General features: G+C 40.9%; 2 protein-coding genes across 2 annotated transcripts in view; both read right to left on the bottom strand.

Moving 5' to 3' along the window:
* Positions 1-6,891, bottom strand: part of LOC129708248 (dual specificity mitogen-activated protein kinase kinase 6) — a 56,599-nt gene extending 49,708 nt beyond the window's left edge. The window contains exon 1 of the mRNA XM_055653891.1: positions 5,831-6,891. Coding sequence (XP_055509866.1) covers positions 5,831-5,984 — 154 coding nt within the window. The 5' untranslated portion in view covers positions 5,985-6,891. The remainder of the gene's footprint in view (positions 1-5,830) is intronic.
* Positions 6,892-15,750: 8,859 nt separating this feature from the next.
* cog1 (component of oligomeric golgi complex 1) overlaps positions 15,751-21,496 on the bottom strand; it is a 30,819-nt gene continuing 25,073 nt past the window's right edge. The window contains 2 exon segments of the mRNA XM_055653888.1: positions 15,751-16,107; positions 21,380-21,458. Of these exon segments, the coding sequence (XP_055509863.1) occupies positions 15,961-16,107; positions 21,380-21,458 (226 nt within the window). The 3' untranslated portion in view covers positions 15,751-15,960.

Below are 21,496 nucleotides of genomic sequence, written 5' to 3'. Positions count from 1 at the left end.
GAGAAGGCAGGGATGGGATACTGAGTTGGATGATCAGCCATGATCATATCGAATGGCGGTGCAGGCTCGAAGGGCCGAATGGCCTACTCCTGCACCTATTTTCTATGTTTCTATGTCTCTGTGCTAGAAACTACATAATTGGGAAAAAGTGTACTGTAGTACACAGCCAAAGCAGTTCCCACAAAAATCAATGTATTACCTATTCAGATTCAATTATTCAATACTTACATATATGGTACACAGCCTTACCCTATACCAGGGGTTCTCAACCATTTTCATCCCGTTTACCCCTAGCAACTTTAATAGTACATAACAATGTTATTTCACTTATTTATGAACCACTAATGATGAACAGATACCGGCGTATACCAGAACCAAACACAATCAGTCAATGAGAAAAAATATGTACAAATCCAGAATCAACAAATTTACCCCCTGGGAGTAAATTTACCCCAGGTTGGGAACCCTTGCCCTGTACAATTCAAATATCCAAAAACAATAATGGATAGGCTAGCTCAACCTTGTAACAAAATCCTATACCTCTCGTTTCCATTTCCCCTGACGCTAGTCTGAAGAAGGGGCTCGACCCGAAACGTCACCCTTTCCTTCTCTCCAGAGGTGCAGCCTGTCCCGCTGACTTCCTCCAGCTTTTTGTGTCTATCTTCAGCACATTCAGAAAAGGGTTCTTTAGGTCATAGAGCAGAATTAGGCCATTTGGCCCATCGAGTCTACTCCACCATTTCATCGCGGCTGATTTATCTTTTCCTCTCAACCCCATTCTTCTGCCTTCTCCCCATAACCTTTGACACCCTTACTAATCTACTTTAAAAATACCAAATGTCCTCCATTTTCTGTGGTTTTAGTGCTGAATAGAGAAAAGATATATTTCAAACAAATTCTTCCAGCATTCGACGACTGAATGTGGCAGAACAGTGAACGATGCGGCAATGTATTTCACTGTAACAAGATTCCTTCGAGATAATGTACAAAGAGGGCAGAAGAGATCCACGAGTGGATGAAGAATCCATTACAGACTTGATTCATGAGCCAACTCATGATAAGGGGTGACACAGTGGTATTGCGGTAAGGTTGCTGCCTCACAGCGCCAGAGACCCGGGTTCCATCCTGACTACGGATGCTGCCTGTACGGAGTTTGCATGTTCTTCCTATGACCGCATGGATTTTCTCCGGGGGCTCCAGTTTCCTCCCACACTCCAAAGGCGTGTAGATTTGCAGGTTAATTAGGCACTGTAAATTGTCCCTAGTGTTTTGGATAAAACTAGTGTACGAGTGATCGTTTGTCGGCATGGACTCGATGGGCCGAAGGGACCATTTGCTCGTTGTATCTCCAAACGAAAGTAATGTAAATGTTTATTGCATCACATTTAGAAAAAACATATCAAATTTTTTTTTTTCTGGAAACTGCGTAGGTTCAATTACTATCATTCCTTCGTTAATTATATAATTATTTTACATTAAATATTAAGTACAAATGCCTTCTTCAAATATTTAGCAATTCCAAGAAAGCTATACTTTCTGTGAACCATCATGACTCTTAACCAAAGAACATTTCCTCTTAAATTCCGCAATGTCATTGGATTCTCTTAAATTGCCAAATTATTCCTTAACGCAAACAACTAAACATAAATTGGTGCACTACTTAAGAAAGAGACCTTTGAGATGTTACTTAATTGAAACGCTTTGTATCAGTTTAATAAAATCTTGAATCCGAATGCCTTTTCAGCTTCAGGGACCCTATCCCTGGAGAAACTCAGCGAGTGAGGCAGCATCTATGGAGCGAAGGAAATAGGCAACGTTTCGGGTCGAAACCCTTCTTCAAATGCTTTATGACTTGAAAAAACTTGAAATGCTTTATGGGGTGTTTTGCCCAGTTAGTTGTATTTTATTATGGAAGAAAAATTAATGCATTTGCTTAAAGGCTTTTTTTTAAATTAAAAAGGTCATTTTGCCAACTAAAAGGCAAAACCCCATTAAATTACCCATAACAATAATAATACCCAAGCCCCTCAACACAATCATCAACATTCAACTCCTGCAAACTTCCTAACAAGGAAATACCAACTATACCAAGCAGCTATGGTGTGACGTTTAAGGTAACAGATGAAAGGACTAGTGGAGCATTGAGGCATTTCTAGATAGCGGAAGCAATGATTTTCAAAGAAAATATCGGTGAGCATTTCATGTGCCATTACTTTCAAAACTATAAACCTACAAGAATTAGCCTCAACAACTTTTCTTGCCCCAAATACACATGATGAAATGAGTGACCTGCCTCTAAGTTTACATGATCTTATATGCAATACCTTTGAAACAAAAATCCACTCAATATTATTGAACTCTCTGAATCAGTCCGAAGAAGGGTCTCGACCCGAAACGTCACCTATTCCTTCTCTCCAGAGATGCTGCCTGAGTTACTCCAGTATTTTATGTATACACTCAATATTTTTGCCTTGCATCAACATACTAAAAGAGACATTGAAAGAAGGAACTACAGGTGCATGTTTACAAAAAAGGACACAGTGCTGGAGTAACTCAGCGGGTCGCGGGAGGTCATGGATAGATGTTTCGGGTCGGGACCCTTCTTCAGACTGAGAGAGTGTACAACCTACAACCACTACCCATGTTCACATCTCTATTCATCTCAACTCTACCATTTTAACTGCACATAGGTCACAGAGCTGTTATCATGGAAACAGGCCTTCAGCTCACCTTGTCAATGCCCACCAAGACGACATATTGGGTTTGTTCAATTTCCATGCATTTAGACCTCCAAACCCTTCCTATCCACACATCTGTCCAAATGTCTTTCAAAATTCCTAATTAAATCCATTTCTGTAGCTTCCTCTAGCAGCTCATTCCAGATACAGAACACCATGAGTGGAAAGGTTGCCCCTGAGGTTCCTCTTATATCTCTCCCCTCTAACTTTAAGCCTGTGCCCTCTAGTTTTAGAACCTTCTACCCTATGAAAAAGACTGTGCTCATTCACTATATCCAAGCACCATTCCCTGAAAAAGGATCTTGGCCCGAAACATCATCTGCCCATTCGCACCCTGGCCACTCCCTCTTCTCCCCTCTCCCATCGGGCAAAAGGTACAGAAGTATGAAAACGCACATCTCCAGATTCAGGGACAGTTTCTTCCCAGCTGTTATCAGGCAACTGAACCATCCTACCACAACCAGAGGGCAGTCCTGAACTACTTACAATCTATCTCATCGGGGACCCTCAGACTGCCTTTGCTCTGACTTTACCTTGCACTAAACGTTATTCCCTTATGATGTGAATGGTTCGATTATATTCATGTATTGCCTTTCCACCGGCTGGTTAGCCCGTAACAAAAGCTTTTCACTGTACCTCAGTACACAGGACAATAAACTAAACCGAAAGCTCAGATGCTGCATTACCCACTGAGTTCCTCCAGCATTTTGTTTTTTGTTGAAAATTCCATCATTATGTTTCAGTTCAGTTTAATTTATTGTCATGTGGTTATAGGTATAATAAAAAGCTTTTGTTATGTGCTATCCTGTCAGCAGAAAGACAATACATGATTACAAGCGAGCCATTTAGTGCATAGATAAGGGAATAAAGTTTAGTGCAAGGTAAAGCCAGCAAAGTCCGATCTGTATCCCTTTTAGAGTCTTGACAAACTGAAGCAGAAATTATATTCCTGCTATGCAATAAAATCAATACTAACCTGATCGTTGACCATAACTCCCATTACCTGCCTCGCCCCCATTACCTTACTATGCTTTTAGCCTTAGCCTTGAATATACTGAAATGACTCAGCTTTCACTGCTCTCTGGATTACAGAATGCTAAAGATTCAGAACCTTTTCTGATAAGAAATTCCGCCTTATTAATCTTAAATGGGGTGATCTTTTACCCCGGACTTTGCCCCTAGTGCAAGATATTCCATACCAAGAAGTGTGAAAACGTACACCTCCAGATTCAGGGACAGCGTTTCATCCCAGCTGTTATCAGGCAACTGAATCATCCTACCGTAACTCGGCAGCAGCGCTAAACTACTATCTACCTCATCGGGGACCCTCTGGCTTTATCTTGCACTAAATGTTATTCCCTTTATCGTGTATCTGTACACTGTGGATGGCTCGATTGTAATCATGCATTGTCTTTCCGCTGGCTGGTTAGCACGCAATAAAAGCTTTTCACTGTACCTCGTAACACATAAACAAAGCAATAAACTAAGCTGAAACTGAAGAAAAACAGAAGAAAAAGCTAATCCTTTTTGTCAGAAGGATCTTAACCCAAAGCATCACCTGTCCACTCCCTCCACATATGCAGCCTGACCCACTGAGTTCCTCCAGCACTTTGTAGTTTTCACTAAGCCTTTGTTCCATCCCTTTCTCACACATTTAGCTCCAACTTTTACATCATGTTTCCCACTCTGCAATGCTTCCTGACCAACATTTATCTCGCAAAAAAACGTCAAGGAGAAAAAAGTATAGACACGGGGAACAGCTGAAATCTAGATTAAAACACAAAACGCTGGAAGAACACAGCAGGTCAGGCAGCATCTGTGGAGAGAATGGGTAGGCGATAGCTTTGGGTCTGGAACTTCGTCAGACTCGTTTAGTTCTTCGGGAACAAAAAGTGCCTTGAAAAGGAGCAACAAGGAACTGCAGATGCTGGTTGGCACAAAATGACCAGCTGAGTTGCTCCAGCATTTTGTGCGTCTTTCACTGCTGAGGCGGTTTCACGCTGGGGCGGTTCTGCACTCGTTTTTTTCCATTCTAGCTAACATTGGAGCCGGATACAAGCACTTGCAAACAATAGGAAAAGTTTTGCATTCCCACCACTTGCACCCCGCATACATTTTATAAAGGAATGGGGCTCGGGTTACTAATGCGGGTTGTTCTGCGCAGATGGTCAAAGGTGAGTGGCGATTTATTACAGGGGGGGGGGGGGGGGGGGGGGGGAGAGAGAGAATATCTCCGCAAAGGGTCTCCAGTGGCTATTGTCAATCGGACACACAACTGTCGCAACCGTCTCATTAATAGATGCAAAAGACGGCGACAGATGCACCCTGCCTTTGTGCTTACAGGCGATAAATGCCCAATTCACACAAATAGCGTCGGGCACGGGATTGTTTTACACTCGCAGGAGGAAAAACAAACCCGAGTGCCGAAGTCTAATATTAGTCCAACTCTCCCAATCGTTCCAAGTATCAGATATAATCAGCAATGGATGAGGCGAATAACATTACCGCACAGAGAATTAAATTCCAAGGAGGCGTACTTTGCTTTGAATTTGCAACTTGATATGAAATGCATTCGTTTTATGCATTCCGAATACAGCAGTCGCTGGTTTAATTTTTGCAAGTTTTTTTAAAATTACTTTCGTATCTGCGAGCGGTGCATTGCACTTTTGCCCAAGCTGAACATTTTGCAAAAGTTCTTTCCCCCCCCCCGGATTTGGTGCGTGCTCGATCCAAATTACGATTGCACGCATCCTTACTGATCAATGCAACGCATTTAAACGCTTCCACCCCACCACCCACTTGAGCAGCGGCTTACGTAATGTATAAGCACCTCGATCTGTTTGCAAAAAAGCACCGAGCTCAGTAATCGGAATGCAAACACGTCAGAGACCAGCTGAACAGCAAAACCCAGCCTCAGGATCCTGCTCCCAAACATGCAAATTCAGTGTGTTCAGCTAAAACAGGAAATGCAATCAGCTCTGCAAGCCTTGTAACTTAGCATTAAAGCTGCAAACCTCAAGGTGCATCTTTGCATTTTGCACAAAATGCTCATCTTTTTGCATTATCTCCGGATATATCTGTGCATAGCTTACCTCCTTTTGACAGCGACATTTTTTTGTTCTTTTTTCCCCCCTTTGCTGGGAATGGGAGGGGGAGGGGAATCACAGAAGACTTTGCCTTTTCAGCTTTGCAACAAAGATGCAAAGCGCACACACAAAAAAAAATTAGCTGCCTCCCAATTTTCATCCACCTGGGAATCCTGACCGATTTCTTGCAGCTGCGAGCTGTGCAGAAGGGAATGGCCGGTTGCACAGCTCGGAAGCAAGCTGCAAACAGCAGAAGGTTTGCAATTGCAAAAAGCCGTTTCGGTAATTACGGAGCTGCAGCTACATGATCGGCCGGAGCTCAGTTCACCAGCTCCAAACTTCTCAGCGTGTCATCGCGTTCTTCCTGCTGGAGGGGAAGGCATTCTGGGGATTGTAGTCCAACTGCAGAAGGAACATTGATTCTCAGTCTAGGAGGGGAGGAATATATGCATAGTCATAGTGATACTGTGTGGAAACAGGCCCTTCGGCCCAACTTGCCCACACCGGCCAACATGTCCCAGCTATACTCGTCCCACCTGCCCACATTTGGTCCATATCCCTCCAAACCTGTCCTGTCCATTTACCTGTGTAAGAAGGAACTGCAGATGCTGGTTTAAACCGAAGATAGACACAAAAAGCTTGCGTAACTCAGCGGGACAGGCAGTATCTCTGGAGAGAAGAAATGGTTTGGGTTGAGACCCTTCTTAAGACCAGGCTGAAGACACTCATTCCTTCTCTCCAGAGACGCTGCCTGAATCGCTGAGTAACTCCAGCATTTTGTCTATCTTCTGCCCATGTACCTGTCTAACTATTTAGAAACATAGAAAATAGGTGCAGAAGTAGGCCGTTGGGCCCCTCGAGCCTGCACCAGCATTCAATATTCAAGTTCCTTGTATGTTGCAAAACATACTTGGTTAATAAAGTATGATTATGATTTTGATCATGGCTCATCATCCAGAATCTCTACCCCGTTCCTGCCTTCTCCCTGATTCAGTTACGATTCTTCCATGTATTTAATGCACTTCCATAAAGTACACTTTCATCTACTGCAGGGCCAGTTGCCTTGAATGATACATGAAGACGTGCCTGGAGCAGTCATCTCGGGTTGCAGTGGATCCCACAAACAAACCAGTGCAGAATTCATCAGTAATTCATGAATGGGCTGAAAATTGCAGATGCTGGAATCTTGAGCAAAAAGACCATGGGCTGGAGGATGGGATGGGATGGGGAGGGGTAAGGCAGCATCTTTTGAGGACATTCAGTTTAGTTTATTTTTGCGTGTACCGAGGTACAGTGAAAAGCTTTCGTTACGTGCTAACTAGTCGGCGACAGGACAAAACATCATTACAATCGAGCCATTTACAATGTGCAGATACACGATAAAGGGAATGAGGTTTAGTGCAAGGTAAAACCAGTAAAGTCCGACAGGGAACAGACAGTCTGGACCCTCCCTCTGAATGTCCCTGCACTCTCACCCCAGTAACTTCAATCTTGTGCATCTTGTCACTACATTGCAGATAAAGGGTGTTGGCACGGAATTAGATTTCTGCCTAGGTTGGTTGAGTTGCACTTGGTTCTGGTCACAAAGGTCGGTATTACCCGCTCGCCAAAATCAATGAAGGTGTCGCAAGCCATAATCAAGTGAGCCCTTAGGTGAATAAGATGGCATGGAATACACTTCTTGGTATGCATTACATTAGAGCTACATTTGTTAAAACGGCAAATAGTAGATGTGAAATGTGATATTGGTCTCTTGTTAAACATTAGGTTTGATTAATTGACTTATTAGAAAAAAAACGTGGATGGTATTTTCCTTTCAATGCAATAAATGCAATGATGATTATCATTTGGGATTTACTGTTGATTTAAGTCCAGTTTCTTGCAACAGTGAGTTGATCTCACCCTTCTGTACGGGTGGAATAGGTGCTTCTTCAGTGGCTGTTGCATGTCTTCTCACTGCAGAGCCAAAGGTCGCCTTAGGTTAGGAAGAGGAAGTGAGAATTGCAAGAGAGCAATTTGCTTCCTCATAAAAAGTGCATTAAAATGACAGGCTGCATCCCAAAACAAGAACAATGAAAATGAAAACACTATATTAGCAGCAGCGGAACAGTATCAAAATTGTTGCTATGGCAATGCTTTAGTTAAAATCAAAGTCAACATTGGAAAGTTAAGATTGCACCTTTTCATCTCTACTACTTTGATAATCCACAAAATTTAAAGAGAGGCCTAACTTCTTGCATTGATGTCGAATATTGCTGACAAAATCTAAATGAACATCCTAATCAATATACACAAGCAATGCTATATTAGGGGTATTGTATGCCAGGATAACAATGTAGCTGCTGATAAGAAATAATGACAATTAACTCGTTTGCTGACTTTCCAACAAGTTTCCTGCAAGACCACGAGATGGATTTGATCTGGATCTTTTGTCAGTAAGTACTATTTAGAATTAAACAGGTCTACTTGATGCCAAAATGGCATAAAAAAGCATAATATTAACATGATATTACAGTTCTTTGTAGCATCAATTGAGATTTCCACTCAAAAGGACACAGTGCTGGAGTAACAGCAAGTCAGGCAACATCTCTAGAGAATATTGGCAGGGGGCATTTTGGGTTGAAACCCTTCTTCAGACCTCAAAAGTCACCTTCCCATGATCTCCAGAGATGCTACCTGACCTGCTGAGATACTCCAGCACTTTGTGTCCTTTTGTGAATTAACCAACCTCTGCAGTTTCGTGTTTCAAAATTTCCATTCAAGTCATTTTAGAAAGACAGATGAACAATTAATAATGTCAAAGTCAATAAGATTCTGAATGTAGGCATGCCCATGGAACTGAGGTTCAGTATTCAGGGAGTTTTGGGCCATTATGGACTCCATCCTTCCTGAGGTTATCTGTTGCCTGCCCTGTTTTGTTCTGGCCTTCTTTATCTTTCAGTCCAAAGGGTTCTGACCCGAAACATCACCTGTTTTTTTTTGTCCAGAGATGCTTGCTGACCCGCTGAGTTATTCAAGCATTTTGTCTATCTTCGGTGTAAACCAGTACCTGCAGTTCTTTCCTACACATTCGGGGAGTTACCCATGATCATAAGCTGTCAGAAGTAAAATAAATCACATTGATGTGGACTTCAAAAAAAAAATCAAAAAAAAGTTATGTCTAATGGCAAACACCAGATATATCTTCGTACATAATTTGGGTAACTTGGCTGATTGGGATAATGTTTCAGTTTAGTTTGTCATGTGAACAGAGGTACAGTGAAAACCTTTTGTTGCGTGTTATCCAGTCAGCGGAAAAGCAATAGATGATTACAATTGAGCCAGTGTATAGATAGATACATAAGGGAATAACATTTAGCGCAAGGTAAACCCAGCAAAGTCCGATTAAGAATAGTCTGAGGTAGATAGTAGCTCAGCACTGATGATATTTCCTGCACACTCTAAATCTTGGTTTCATTGGCAAGGCCAGCACTCATTGCCCAACATCAAGGATTCAATACTTTATTATCCCATGTACTTAGGTACAGTGAAATTCTTTGTTTTTACATACAATCCGGTAAAATCATACAGCACCTGGGCAGTACACAAAAAGTCACCACGTTTCTGGCGCCGACAAAGATTCAAAAGTTCTTCTCACAGTGGTGAATCAGGCCTGCCGCCACACATGGCCAGCCCGCCGGGTCCCTCTTAGTTCTCGGCAGCCCCCTCCTCGCCCCGTTACCATAATTGCCCATTCGTCCATTTCAGAAAGCACTTAAGAATTAATTGTTTAAGAAGGAACTGCAGATGCTGGAAAATCAAAGCTACACAAAAATGCTGGAGAAACTCAGCGAGTGCAGCAGCATCTATGGAGCGAAGGAAATGGGCAACGTTTCGGGCCGAAACCGAAGGGTTTCGGCCCGAAACGTTGCCTATTTCCTTCGCTCCATAGATGCTGCTGCACCTGCTGAATTTCTCCAGCATTTTTGTGTACCTAAGAATTAATTGCTTTGGTTGGCCTGAAGTCACGTACCGTAGATGGCAGACCAGGTAAGGGACAGCGGGTTTGGAGACACAAGAGGCTGCAGATGCTGGAATCTTGGGCAATAAACAGGCTGTGCTGTTTTTCCAGTTTGCATGTGTTTTAGTTTTAATTTTTCACTCATGGGTCTCAAAAAAAAGTATCATGCATTTTCTTCAGAATAGCACAAGAGGGAGACATTTTTCACACTCATGCGGGTAACCAGAATGTTATAAAGACAAATGTTGGGTAAAACATTCAAAGTTAGAATGGCGCGTAGTGGAATAGATACAGATAAATTAAGTTGTAAAAAATGTACACCTGCAGAAACAGTTATCATTACTATCTGAGTTTCTTGATCTCTGCTGCCCTGATATTGATTGCCCACAGACTGGTATTTCTTTACTGACCCTCACACAAAAAAGATGCTCGAGAGATTTTCATTCCAAAAACTGGTCTCCAATTGGCAGTGGGAGGAGAAAAAAAATGGATTGGGTAAATGGGGAGATGGTTGCAAAAGGTGCAGAATATTGGTTGAATCATAAACTGGGGCAATGTTGCAGGTACAGAGTACAAAGAGCACTGTGGCGCAGTGGAAGAATTGCTGCCTTATAGCACCAGAGACCCGGGGATCCTGGCAACGGGTGCTGTCTGTACGGAGATTGTACGTTCTCCCCGTGACGTGCGTGGGTTTCTTCCCACGCTCCAAAGACATACAGATTTGTAGGCCAATTGGCTCGATAAAATTGTAAATTGTCCCTAGTGGGAGTAGGATAGTGGTAGTGTACGGGTGAATGCTGGTCAGTGCAGACTTGGTGGGCCGAAGGGCCTGTTTCCGCACTTTATCTCTAACCTAAACTAAAGCAGAGCAGGATGAGTAAAGTTCGGAGACTGAAGGAGGAATGAATGGAGATATCAGAATGTGAAGGGGGGGATTCTTAAATCAACCAGCTGGCGCATAAGCAGGGAGATCCAAAATGACTCGAGGGAGTACAGACACTTGGACGCTCCGGGGATTATTAAACATATCAACCCCCAATGAGATAACCACAGGATGGTCTTGTGAGATGAGTGGTTGGAAACTGATGTTATGCAGAAATGAGAATGTAAGAGGGAGTACAGAGAAGGTTCACCAGACCGATTCCTGGGATGTCAGGACTTTCATATGAAGAAAGACTGGATAGACTCGGTTTGTACTCGCTAGAATTTAGAAGATTGAGGGGGGATCTTATAGAAACGTACAAAATTCTTAAGCGGTTGGACAGGCTAGATGCAGGAAGATTGTTCCCGATGTTGGGGAAGTCCAGAACAAGGGGTCACAGTTTAAGGATAAGGGGGAAATCTTTTAGGACCGAGAAGAGGAAAACATTTTTCACACAGTGGTGAATCTCTGGAATTCTCTGCCACAGAAGGTAGTTGAGGCCAGTTCATTGGCTATATTTAAGAGGGTTAGATGTGGCCCTTGTGGCTAAAGGGATCAGGGGGTATGGAGAGAAGGCAGGTACAGGATACTGAGTTGGATGATCAGCCATGATCATATTGAATGGCGGTGCAGGCTCGAAGGGCCGAATGGCCTACTCCTGCACCTATTTTCTATGTTTCTATGTAATCCAAGCAGGAGTGGTGGGGCAAGAGAATGAACGGTTGAACCCCACGCCACACTTGCACATCTTGACTTGAATTGCCAACCAGAAAAATCAGAGGGAATTTTGGTTCATTCCATTTTTTAAATTCAGTGTTTGTAGACTGATCCAAAAGGCATGGCTTTCCACGATACAATATGGTGGATGTTTATGTTCATTTTTATTTTATGTGTGTATTGTGTTCTTTTTCACTTAGTATGGCTGTATGGTAACTCAATTTTTACTGTACCTTAGTTGTTTAAGTGACAATAAAAGCAAACTCGAACTTGAAACAGCCCACCAAGTCTACGCTGACCAATGATCAACCATACACTGGTTCCATCCTACACTAGACAATTTTCAGAAGCCAATTAGCCTGCAAACCTGCACATCTTTGGAATATGGGAGGAACCCCACGCGGTCACAGGGAGAATGTACAAACTTTATACAGACAGCACTCGTAGTAAGGATAGAGCCTGGGGCTCTGGTGCAGTAAGACAGCAACTCTACCGCTGCCATTGCCACTGCCATTATCAAGCAAACAATCTGCTGCAGGGAGTCTGTGGGTTGAGCAACATCCGTGGAGGCATAGGAACTGTCAATGTTTGAGGCTGAAATGCTACGTCAGGAGTCTTGTCTATATTATTTTGTTTAGAGTCTTTTGTCAAAGTTTGCACTCTCCAACTGCACCCATTTACCAGTTAACCTTGTTTGTAGCTTATTCCTGTATCACTCTGCATTTACCCAATCATGGACATCTTGCTTCCCCCACCCGCCCTTCAGCTGAATGGGCTTCGCAGTTTTGGGATCCTGAAGCTGAGACATTAACTCTTTTACTTTTTCAGCAGCTTTCGGTTTGATGCACGATCAAGAACATGAATTGAATCTCAGAAGTGAGAACAGGTGATCAGAAGCCTTTGGTGGCAAGATTTATCAACAAAATGAGCCTGCTTAGAACAAGCAGCATGACATTTAGGTAGGGAATGGCAGAAAAGGGGCAGGTTTAAGAGTCCAATGAGTGCATCCAAACAGAACCCATAGAGGGAGTACCTCACCACGAAAGCGTATCACGTGATTAAGGAGATCAGGATAACAAGATTACAAGGATAATTAATACATGTCAGGTCCGTTGGCAAGAAAACACCTGAAAGGACACCCAAGCTCAAAATCTTCACAAAAGATTGGGCAAAAGTAATGTACAAGAAGGCGGTAAACATTAAAAACTCTGAAACGAAACACGTATAATTGATCTGAATTAGTCACAGTAAATAAAAATAAACTTTAAGGCAGGTAAGACACAAACTCGAGTCTAAATCATTATTAAGAATCAAATGTCTGTGACCATAGGTTAACCATACATTCCTCATTCATGTCAAGGGATTTTTTTTTCCCCACCAAGATGTACTGGGGATATGGAATGTCTGCCAAAGGAAAAAGGTCTTGTCACATTGCAGGCACATACTCCAATCTACATGCATAAAATCCAAAACACTATAAGACCACGAGCTGGAATGGTGGGATTAAGCACAGTAGCCCCTCTTTCGCATGTGAAATCACGATGAGTCTGGTGGCACCTTGCACTACAAATTTCTATCACGGCCACCTCAATGAAAGAGATGTCTCCAGCAGTCATGTCTTGTCTCTTTGCAGCCACCAGCAGCAGTACCACCAACATACTATCCTTTTCCCATACACACGACTGTTAGAGGAAATCAGCTACCAAGAAATCATTTTTCGAAATGTTAACACCAGCTGTACTTTTCCTTCAATGTGCTGTAACACTGTCTTGCATCCTTTTATAGATATCACGATATTCTCCAGTGGAACAATAAGAAACAAATCATCTGAAGTAGCTCCAAAGGCACACGTGACAGTCAATAACTGATTGTTCACTCGTCCCACTGTTGCAGTTTGTTTTATGCTTCTGACTGTCCAAAATGTGCTACGTCCTTGTAAGTCCAAGATGTTTTGTTATAGTTATTTATAAAATCAGGGTTACAATAAGAAACTATATAAAGAATGAAGTTTATACAGTAAAAACAAAGAACTGCAGATGCTTGTTTATAGAAAAAGACAGAGCGGGTTACTCTAACACTATTTGTTCAGTTTACAAAGTAATTGAGTGACCAGCATCTATCGGCCCCATGGCAGGCGTCCACATCACAGAGCTGGAAACTGGAAGCATCCTGAGCTAATTCTGCTATCACCATCATCTATTGCAACAAGCGATGGCTCCCACTGATTGTCGCCGGAAGCTTGCGTCTTTTTCAGGACGGACGATGACAGCGATTTCAACATTTGAAACATGGAAGATCGACACGAGAGAAGAAGACCAGCATTTATCCATTTAAAATGCACTCGCATTTCAGGCCAACTTCAAGCTTGCTCATTTGAGCATGCACCACAACAAAATATTGCCACTATTTATCCACAATTTTTACTCCTTCCAATGTTTCAAAGTACAACCAAAGTTAAAGATTTAATAATATGGGAAGCATATCAGAGGAACTTTATGGTAACACTGGAACCAGAAAGTGTTAAGTTTCAACTGCATTATATTATCAGCAATCCTCACCATATCAGCGAACACAGCAAACAGGAGTACTTCAGTCAGCAGTTTTATCCTTTCATCGCCAATGACAACCAACAAAAGCCTTTTCAGCTCTCAAAGTAGTTCTAGTCAGGGATGCACCTATTCACTCGACAGGGGAAACTATAATAATTCCAGACAGAATTCAGACACAAATTTCCATTGTTCCACGGAGCTGTGCAAAGAAGTGCGAATCACTTGTATGTTTGGATTTAATGCTACACAATTGTTTACCTTAATAATCGTCCTTAAATAATATTTAATTCTACCACCAAATCAACAGTTTTCGAACACATGGGTCCCTGCTGTGACTACACATTTACCAGTGTTAAATGGCACTTAACAATAATTTATCCCCAACCTTACATTAAGCTACACTTAATGCAAAATCTGTGTCATTTGTCAAAATTTACATTAGCAAAAAGATTGCTCAAATACAACAGGACAAACTATAATGTTACAATCAAGAGATTTGGTTTCCTATGATTGAATGTCTCTTGGCGAAACATTTAAGTGCAGTTCTATTGTAGTTCCTCAATAGGAATGTACCTTGAACATGCAATGTCTCGTATTACTATGGAGACATGACTAACACCATTTTAAGTCAGTGTTGAATGTAACAAAATGCCAAACAATAAGTATACTAAGGATTTAACATATTAAACATCAGCTACGGTAGCTAATTGCAATAGATAATCACACAGCTCCACTATAGTGAGGCAAAAACAAACTGGCGAAGGAACTCTTCTCTTGATGCAGTGCGTTAACTCAACTGTCCCTATCCCTCTGCAGACGCTGTTTGACCCACCAACAGCATCTGCTGTCTCTTTCGTCTTCACTTTCGTAGGACTGGTCTGCAGTGTTGCTTCTACGATACAATAGAACTTTATTTATTCCAGGAGGGAAATTGATCTGCCAACAGTCATAAAAACACAAGATACCCTGTACATGAAACCTGAAATTAAAGCAATGTGGAAAGGCTTGGGGAGGTGCAAATATTGGGTTGGGGAAGGAGTCTCAGTTTTCCATCACTACAGAAGGGGGAGGAGTTGAACAGTTTGACAGCCACAGGGAAGTAGGATCTCCTGTGGCGTTCTGTACTGCATCTTGGTGGAAGCAGTCTGTTGCTGAAGATACTCCTCAGGTTGACCTGTGTGTCATGGAGGGGGTGAGCGGTCCAGGATGTTCCGCAGTTTGAGATGTAGAAAATAGCAATATGGCAAAAATCCAATCATCTATTCCCATGAACATGAGATTAGCTAAGAGCAAACCGGTTGTTTTTTAGAGGGAAAAAATGTATTTAACTAATATTGAAGGCTCAATATATTTTACATTTTAATCTCAACATATATAGAACACAAATCCATGTTACAGTTGTGCTGCATGGAAGATGATGGAAATCTTTTGCAAGCTCTATTCTGGTTGCATCCTCCTTTAACCGAGTAGCAATGAAAATGTTGATAATATAAAGAATCAAAATAGGATCAGATCATGGTGCAAATGAAACAAAGTTGTGATTTGAAAGATGTGTACAGCCAAAACTATTCACTGACAGAGAATGGCCACACAAATGAACAGCTGAAGAATCCATTCATTACAATGTTGCCTCTGCACCCTGGAGACAAGCTCACATTACCAGCTTGTTATTTAATTCAGCATCATTAGGGATTATTGATCTGCATTGAGGATCCAAGTTGACGTACTCAAGTCTCCATGATGCGGATATCTTTTTATAGAAAAATTGTATTTTAATTATGCCAACAGATACAATTGAAAATCCTGCAATTAATCCTGGCCACCAATTCAGAATTGTACGTTATAGACATCGATACACTTTTTCAGTCAATGGCAGTTGATTTTTTTTGTATTTATTAATTTATATCTACATCAAAGTTTGTATCAGTTATTATCAAAGCTGCCATTATCACTTGGTCATACTCGATAGCCAACCCAATTTAAAGAGCGATGATGCTGAGGATGACGATGTCTCATCATCTTGAAAAGCAGCCAGCTGATGAAATAAGGCGCCCGGCTTCATACTTTCGTCTTCCGCGGTCAACATGGGAAGCATCTACAACAGAAAAAAAATGCTTTGAGCACTACCTCCTGCATAGATTCAACATGCATGACTAAAGGTACGCTAGGGAAAGAGAGCAAGCAACGTCCTTCATTAGTCACGGCTAATCCAACAGCGCATGCTGCAACAAATAGCTGATTGTAGTTGTGTGATCACTTTTTGATTCTTGGTCAAGTCGGCAAGCTCGGTTAGGTTCTCACCCTTCGCCTTGCTCTCTGTATAAAGATTTGTACGGAGGAGCAGGTCTATAAACTGCTAGAATTGTTCAGCGAGAATTCTCTTCGGAGTTCAGAAGGATCATTATGAGCACAATACGTTATGCACAACTGCTTGAGGATTAAAGATACAATGTCGCCATTACTTGCTTAAAAAAAAACGTAAACCTAATGTAGTCATTTTTGGGATAAAGAGATTGCATAAGGTAAATAAATATGTTTGTTACATATCCTTCTAATAATTACAACTAAAACAGTGAAGGCTATTACTCGGCATACATTAAAGGCTACAAAGTATTTCTGGCCAGTCACAGCTGTTCACCTGACTGAGTAACTGAGATATGAAACCCTTTTGGCTCCAATTGAAGTTTCCATCGGCTGAAGGTAATAAACAAGATGGTTAATATCTGGAGCACAACTCTTTTTATTCAATGGTTCACAGTAAATGCAGTTACCGCCACCACACCACCTCCTTCACAGCAAATCAAAGTAAAACTAGTGGCACATGCAGTCTTCCTGACAATGCATTCACATGCTTTGATACGTTACACTTTAAACAGCAGGATGGCAACTGAATACAATGATACAAATGAACCAAATGTGAAGTTGTTCAGTAATTTTGTCATTGCTTTCCAGTGTTTCACATTTACAGAATGCTGGGCCAGCTCTTGGCAAATTTTGCCCGCAAATCAGATTGAAAGTGTCAGGAGTTTGAATGGCCATTAAGTGCTGGAGTGCCAAGTATGTGATTTCCCATCTGGAAGTTCAGAATGACCATGTCAAGCTACATTACCCTGGTGCAGGGCCCAGATTTGCAGAGAACTTTCACTTGAATGTGGAAACAATGCCTCGAGACTCAAGAGATATGGCACTAAATCCCAAACCCTTCCAATTTCAATGAGAATTCTTACCCCATAAAGTTATTGTTTTAATTATCTACGTCTTTATCCTTTTATTGTGATTTAAAAAAAAAAAATTCAGCTATTATAAAATTGAAAAGATAGGCATGATCCTTAGTAGCACATCTCAACTAATAAAGCACCTTACAAACACAAATCACTTCTAAGCTCTGCCTATTGAAGTTCAAGTTCACATTCATTGCCACATGCACCAATTAAGGTACAGTGGAATTTGATTTACCATGCAGCCACACAATCAAAAAGAGCACAATACACAATAGAATACAACATGAACATCCACCACAGTGGAATCAACATTCTTCACTGTGGTGGAAGGCCATAACGTTCAGTCAGTTCTCCTCCTATTGCAAACATTTGTCACCGTGTTTCAAGGATGGGCCTTTGTGCTTTACAGAGTTCAGTCCAATTGCCAATCAGAACTTGCTGCTGGACTCCAGGGTACAGAATCTGACCCAAGCATGTGGGGATTGTGAGTGGTATAGGTGTCTAAGCGACTTGATCCAGTATAATCTTACCCCCTGTATATTTTTCTTGCAGACCATTGCTGTGATGTAGATTAGTAATTTCTACCAAAGCTGATCATTCTCATTCTACAGAACCAAAAGATCTGAATTTACCTCAGAGTTTGTCCAATAATATCCTGCAACACTGGTATTGTTGAATATCTTTCATCACCGTGATTGAACACAGCCGACACAATGTCAACACAGACTTTCATTGCATCTATTAGAAATTACTGTGCCAGCCATTCAACATTTCATTGAAGTACACACCTCACATGCACAGAGGGATATTGAAAAAAGCTGCATTATGAACACAAGGCAGCAACTCCTCACATTTACAAACAAAAGTACAAGAATAATTTTTGTGGTATTAATTACATCAATTGATTTTATCCACAAATAATTCATACATGGCATATAGCGAGTACCATAAAGACTCGCAACTATGTACCAATTTAGTCAACAATTTTGAGCTGATTCAAAGATGATCTAGTTTTGTGGTTCTGCATTTAACTTTGCCTCATGGCTCTCAGCACTTTATATTTATTCATGAAATGTAATTATTTCTGTGTATGATGGCAGATAAAAGGTACGAGTACTTTGCAAGATGCATTAAAAAAAAAAAACAGTCCTTGAAGGAAAACGCACATTCAACCACAGCCAACTATTAAATTTGCTATGTTGCCATCAAAAGGTCACACTGACACCTCCCCTGCCTAATTCCACCATTACTTTTGCAAAACTGCAAGCAACCAGCCCATTACTATAAGCCACCCCTGACGCATCCTGGTAGTTCTTTACAGTTTCAACTAAAGTGCATAACGGCTGTGCAGTAAAGCAGAACACTCAAATCATAACAAAAAATAGTTCTGGGCAACAGAAATAATTATTTTAAAATATCAGATAACAATAACCAGTGCATTTGAATTTTGGTAGAGCATTAGTGCCTCCATTAAATAACTCAAATTTACCCCAGAAAATAACAATTCTTATATAAAATGTCAAAAGTTACAATACCCTTTATGTGCGTACTGTTAAACTGTAAAGCAAGGATTTCCAACCTGGGGTAAATTTTGCCTACCCAGGGGATACATTTGTTGATTCTGGATTTGTACATATTTTTTCTCATTGATTGACTGTGTTTGGTTCTGGTATACCGGTATCTGTTCATCATTAGTTGTTCATAAATAAGTAAAATAACATTGTTATGTGCTTTAAAGTTGCCAGGGATAAACGGGATGAAAAAGGTTGGGAACCCCTGCTGTAAAGTGTCCGTTACGAATACAGCATGGAAACAGGCCCTTCAGCCCATCTTGTCCATGCTTATCATGTTGGCGTATTGAGCTAGTCCTAATTCCCCGTATTGGACAATACCAATCTTCCTACCATATATCTATTCAAATTACTTTTAAAAGTTGTAATTGCATTTGCTTCTATAGCTTCCTTTGGCAGCTCATTCCAGATATGGACCATCCTCTGTTCAGTAGCAAAGAACTCAACCAAGATAATAATAAATTGAATTTTTGAATCCATGTACCAATTTAGTTAACTTTCTTTTCATAATACTAAACATGCAGACAACTAAATCACAAATGTAGACATAATAGCTTAGGTAGACAAAAAAGCTGGAGAAACTCAGCCAGTGAGGCAGCATCTATGGAGCGAAGGATAGCTCAAATATTTTGCAAAATCTCCTGTAACTTTGATGCTTAGTCAGTTAATCACAACATTTGCAATGATACCAAGATATATAAAAAAAACCTGGTAGGAAATTGTGGAAATCACCCCTCCTTTTCCTCGGTATTGTCACCAAACTCCAAAAATATATTGTGTAGGAAGGAATTGCAGGTGCTGGTTTAAACCGTAGACCCAAAATGCTGGAGTAACTCAGTGGGACACATAGCATCTCTGGAGAGAAGGAATGGATGACATTTCGGGTCGAGACCCATTCCTGCTCCCCAGAGATACTGCCTGCCCCATTGAGATACTCCAGCAATTTGTGCCTACACACAATTATATTGATTAAACCAAGGGGGGAAAAAAAATCACAAAAAATATTTTAAAGTAAGCAAATAGATTAGCCGGAAGAGAATATGCCACTAATAAAAACAAAGCAGAAAAGGCTGTGGAGGCCAAGTCAATGGATATTTTTAAGGCGGAGATTGACATATGCTTGATTAATATGGGTGCTAGGGGTTATGGGGAGAAGGCAAGAGAATGGAGTTAAGAGGGAAAGATAGATCAGCCGTGATTGAATGGCGGAGTAGACTTTATGTGCCGAATGGCCTAATTATGCTTGTATAACTTATGAACTAAGACAGGGAAGCCTATTCTTCTTTTAATAACTATAAGCACATCTTTATATTTCAGCAATTTAAGGTTCATATTGCACAAATAGAATGGGGTCCTAAGACTTAAGCAGTTTGTTCTTTCAAAATGTAGTCAGTTGAAAATTTAATGTCAGCCTGTTAAAAATCATGATACATTTAACTTCAGAGCTGATATGAAACTCATTATTCATTGGAACAGAGAAAAGGTAATTCCTTTCAATCATGCATGCCTAATTCTGAATTAGGCTGGTTCCTTCACACAGGTGATCCTTTTTCCCCTGTGGCTATCAAACTGTATAACTCCTCCCCCTTCTGTCGTGGGGTAGACCGACTCCCCTCCCCCCACCCACTCCCCACTCTTTGCACATCCCCAATCCTTTCCACTCGTCTCTTTGATTTCATGTTTCATGTATTTTGTGCTTTATGACTGTTGGCAGATCAATTTCCCTCCTGGGATAAATAAAGGTCTATCGTATCGTATCCAAATGCTTTTGGAAGAACTTGCATTAAGTCAGCTTGACTGACTTCACACGAATGCACACTTGCTCATTACAAATACACTGGTATTGGTGGTTACCCAATCATAATGCTGTTTATTGTATATGATTACTCAAGCGTAATGCAAAGCTAAACACACTACACACATGACTATAAATACCCAGTGAAGCGTCATCAAAAGGTTGCAGCTGTGGCAGGCCAATGCTTCAGCTGAAACTAAATTTACAGAAACCAGTTAAATTGCATACACATTGCAAATTTTAAAAAAATGGTGTTACTAAATGGTGCATTTTATGTGGCACAGTGCTAAAGAAACTAAAACACACCAGGCCCAATTTAACATTGCCACATGGTCAAAATAATCCAAAGTCGTGCTCACATGAATGAGGGAATGACGCGAATAGCTGATGGCTGATTTCAATAAGACGATGCCCTTGCTCTGCTGATTTAGTGTGTTATCTATTGAAAAGATCTTTACCTTTTTCAAAAAATTAATACTCAATAATTAGGAATAACCTTATGGGGCTGTGCGCCTTGCAAAATAACATTATAGATAGATTTTATCTATCAGTTCTGTGGTGTCGTGCACCGTGTAACTGTGATTAAGAGAGACCACTTTAAACCAATTTTGATGATGAAAGGCCAATAAATTAAAATTAAAAAAGTAAAAAAGTTTCTTCAGGTAAATAAACATGCTTGTAAAAACTAGATTTAGATGTTTTGCTTTTGTGGTACAAGAGCTTAAGATCAAAACACATCCATACATCAAAGTAAACACATAAAATAAAGTCTGCACCGACCTGTTTCTTAACTTCATTTGCTCGGGTAGTTGACTTAGGCTTTCGGGAACGTGCCATGCTAAGCGGCAGTAAACCAAATCTGGAATCAAGAGATTCATAATATTATTGAAGTACAGT

The sequence above is a fragment of the Leucoraja erinacea genome, chromosome 23, assembly GCF_028641065.1.
Source record: "Leucoraja erinacea ecotype New England chromosome 23, Leri_hhj_1, whole genome shotgun sequence".
Classification (NCBI taxonomy): domain Eukaryota; kingdom Metazoa; phylum Chordata; class Chondrichthyes; order Rajiformes; family Rajidae; genus Leucoraja; species Leucoraja erinaceus.
This window is presented reverse-complemented; position numbering and strand designations above follow the sequence as displayed.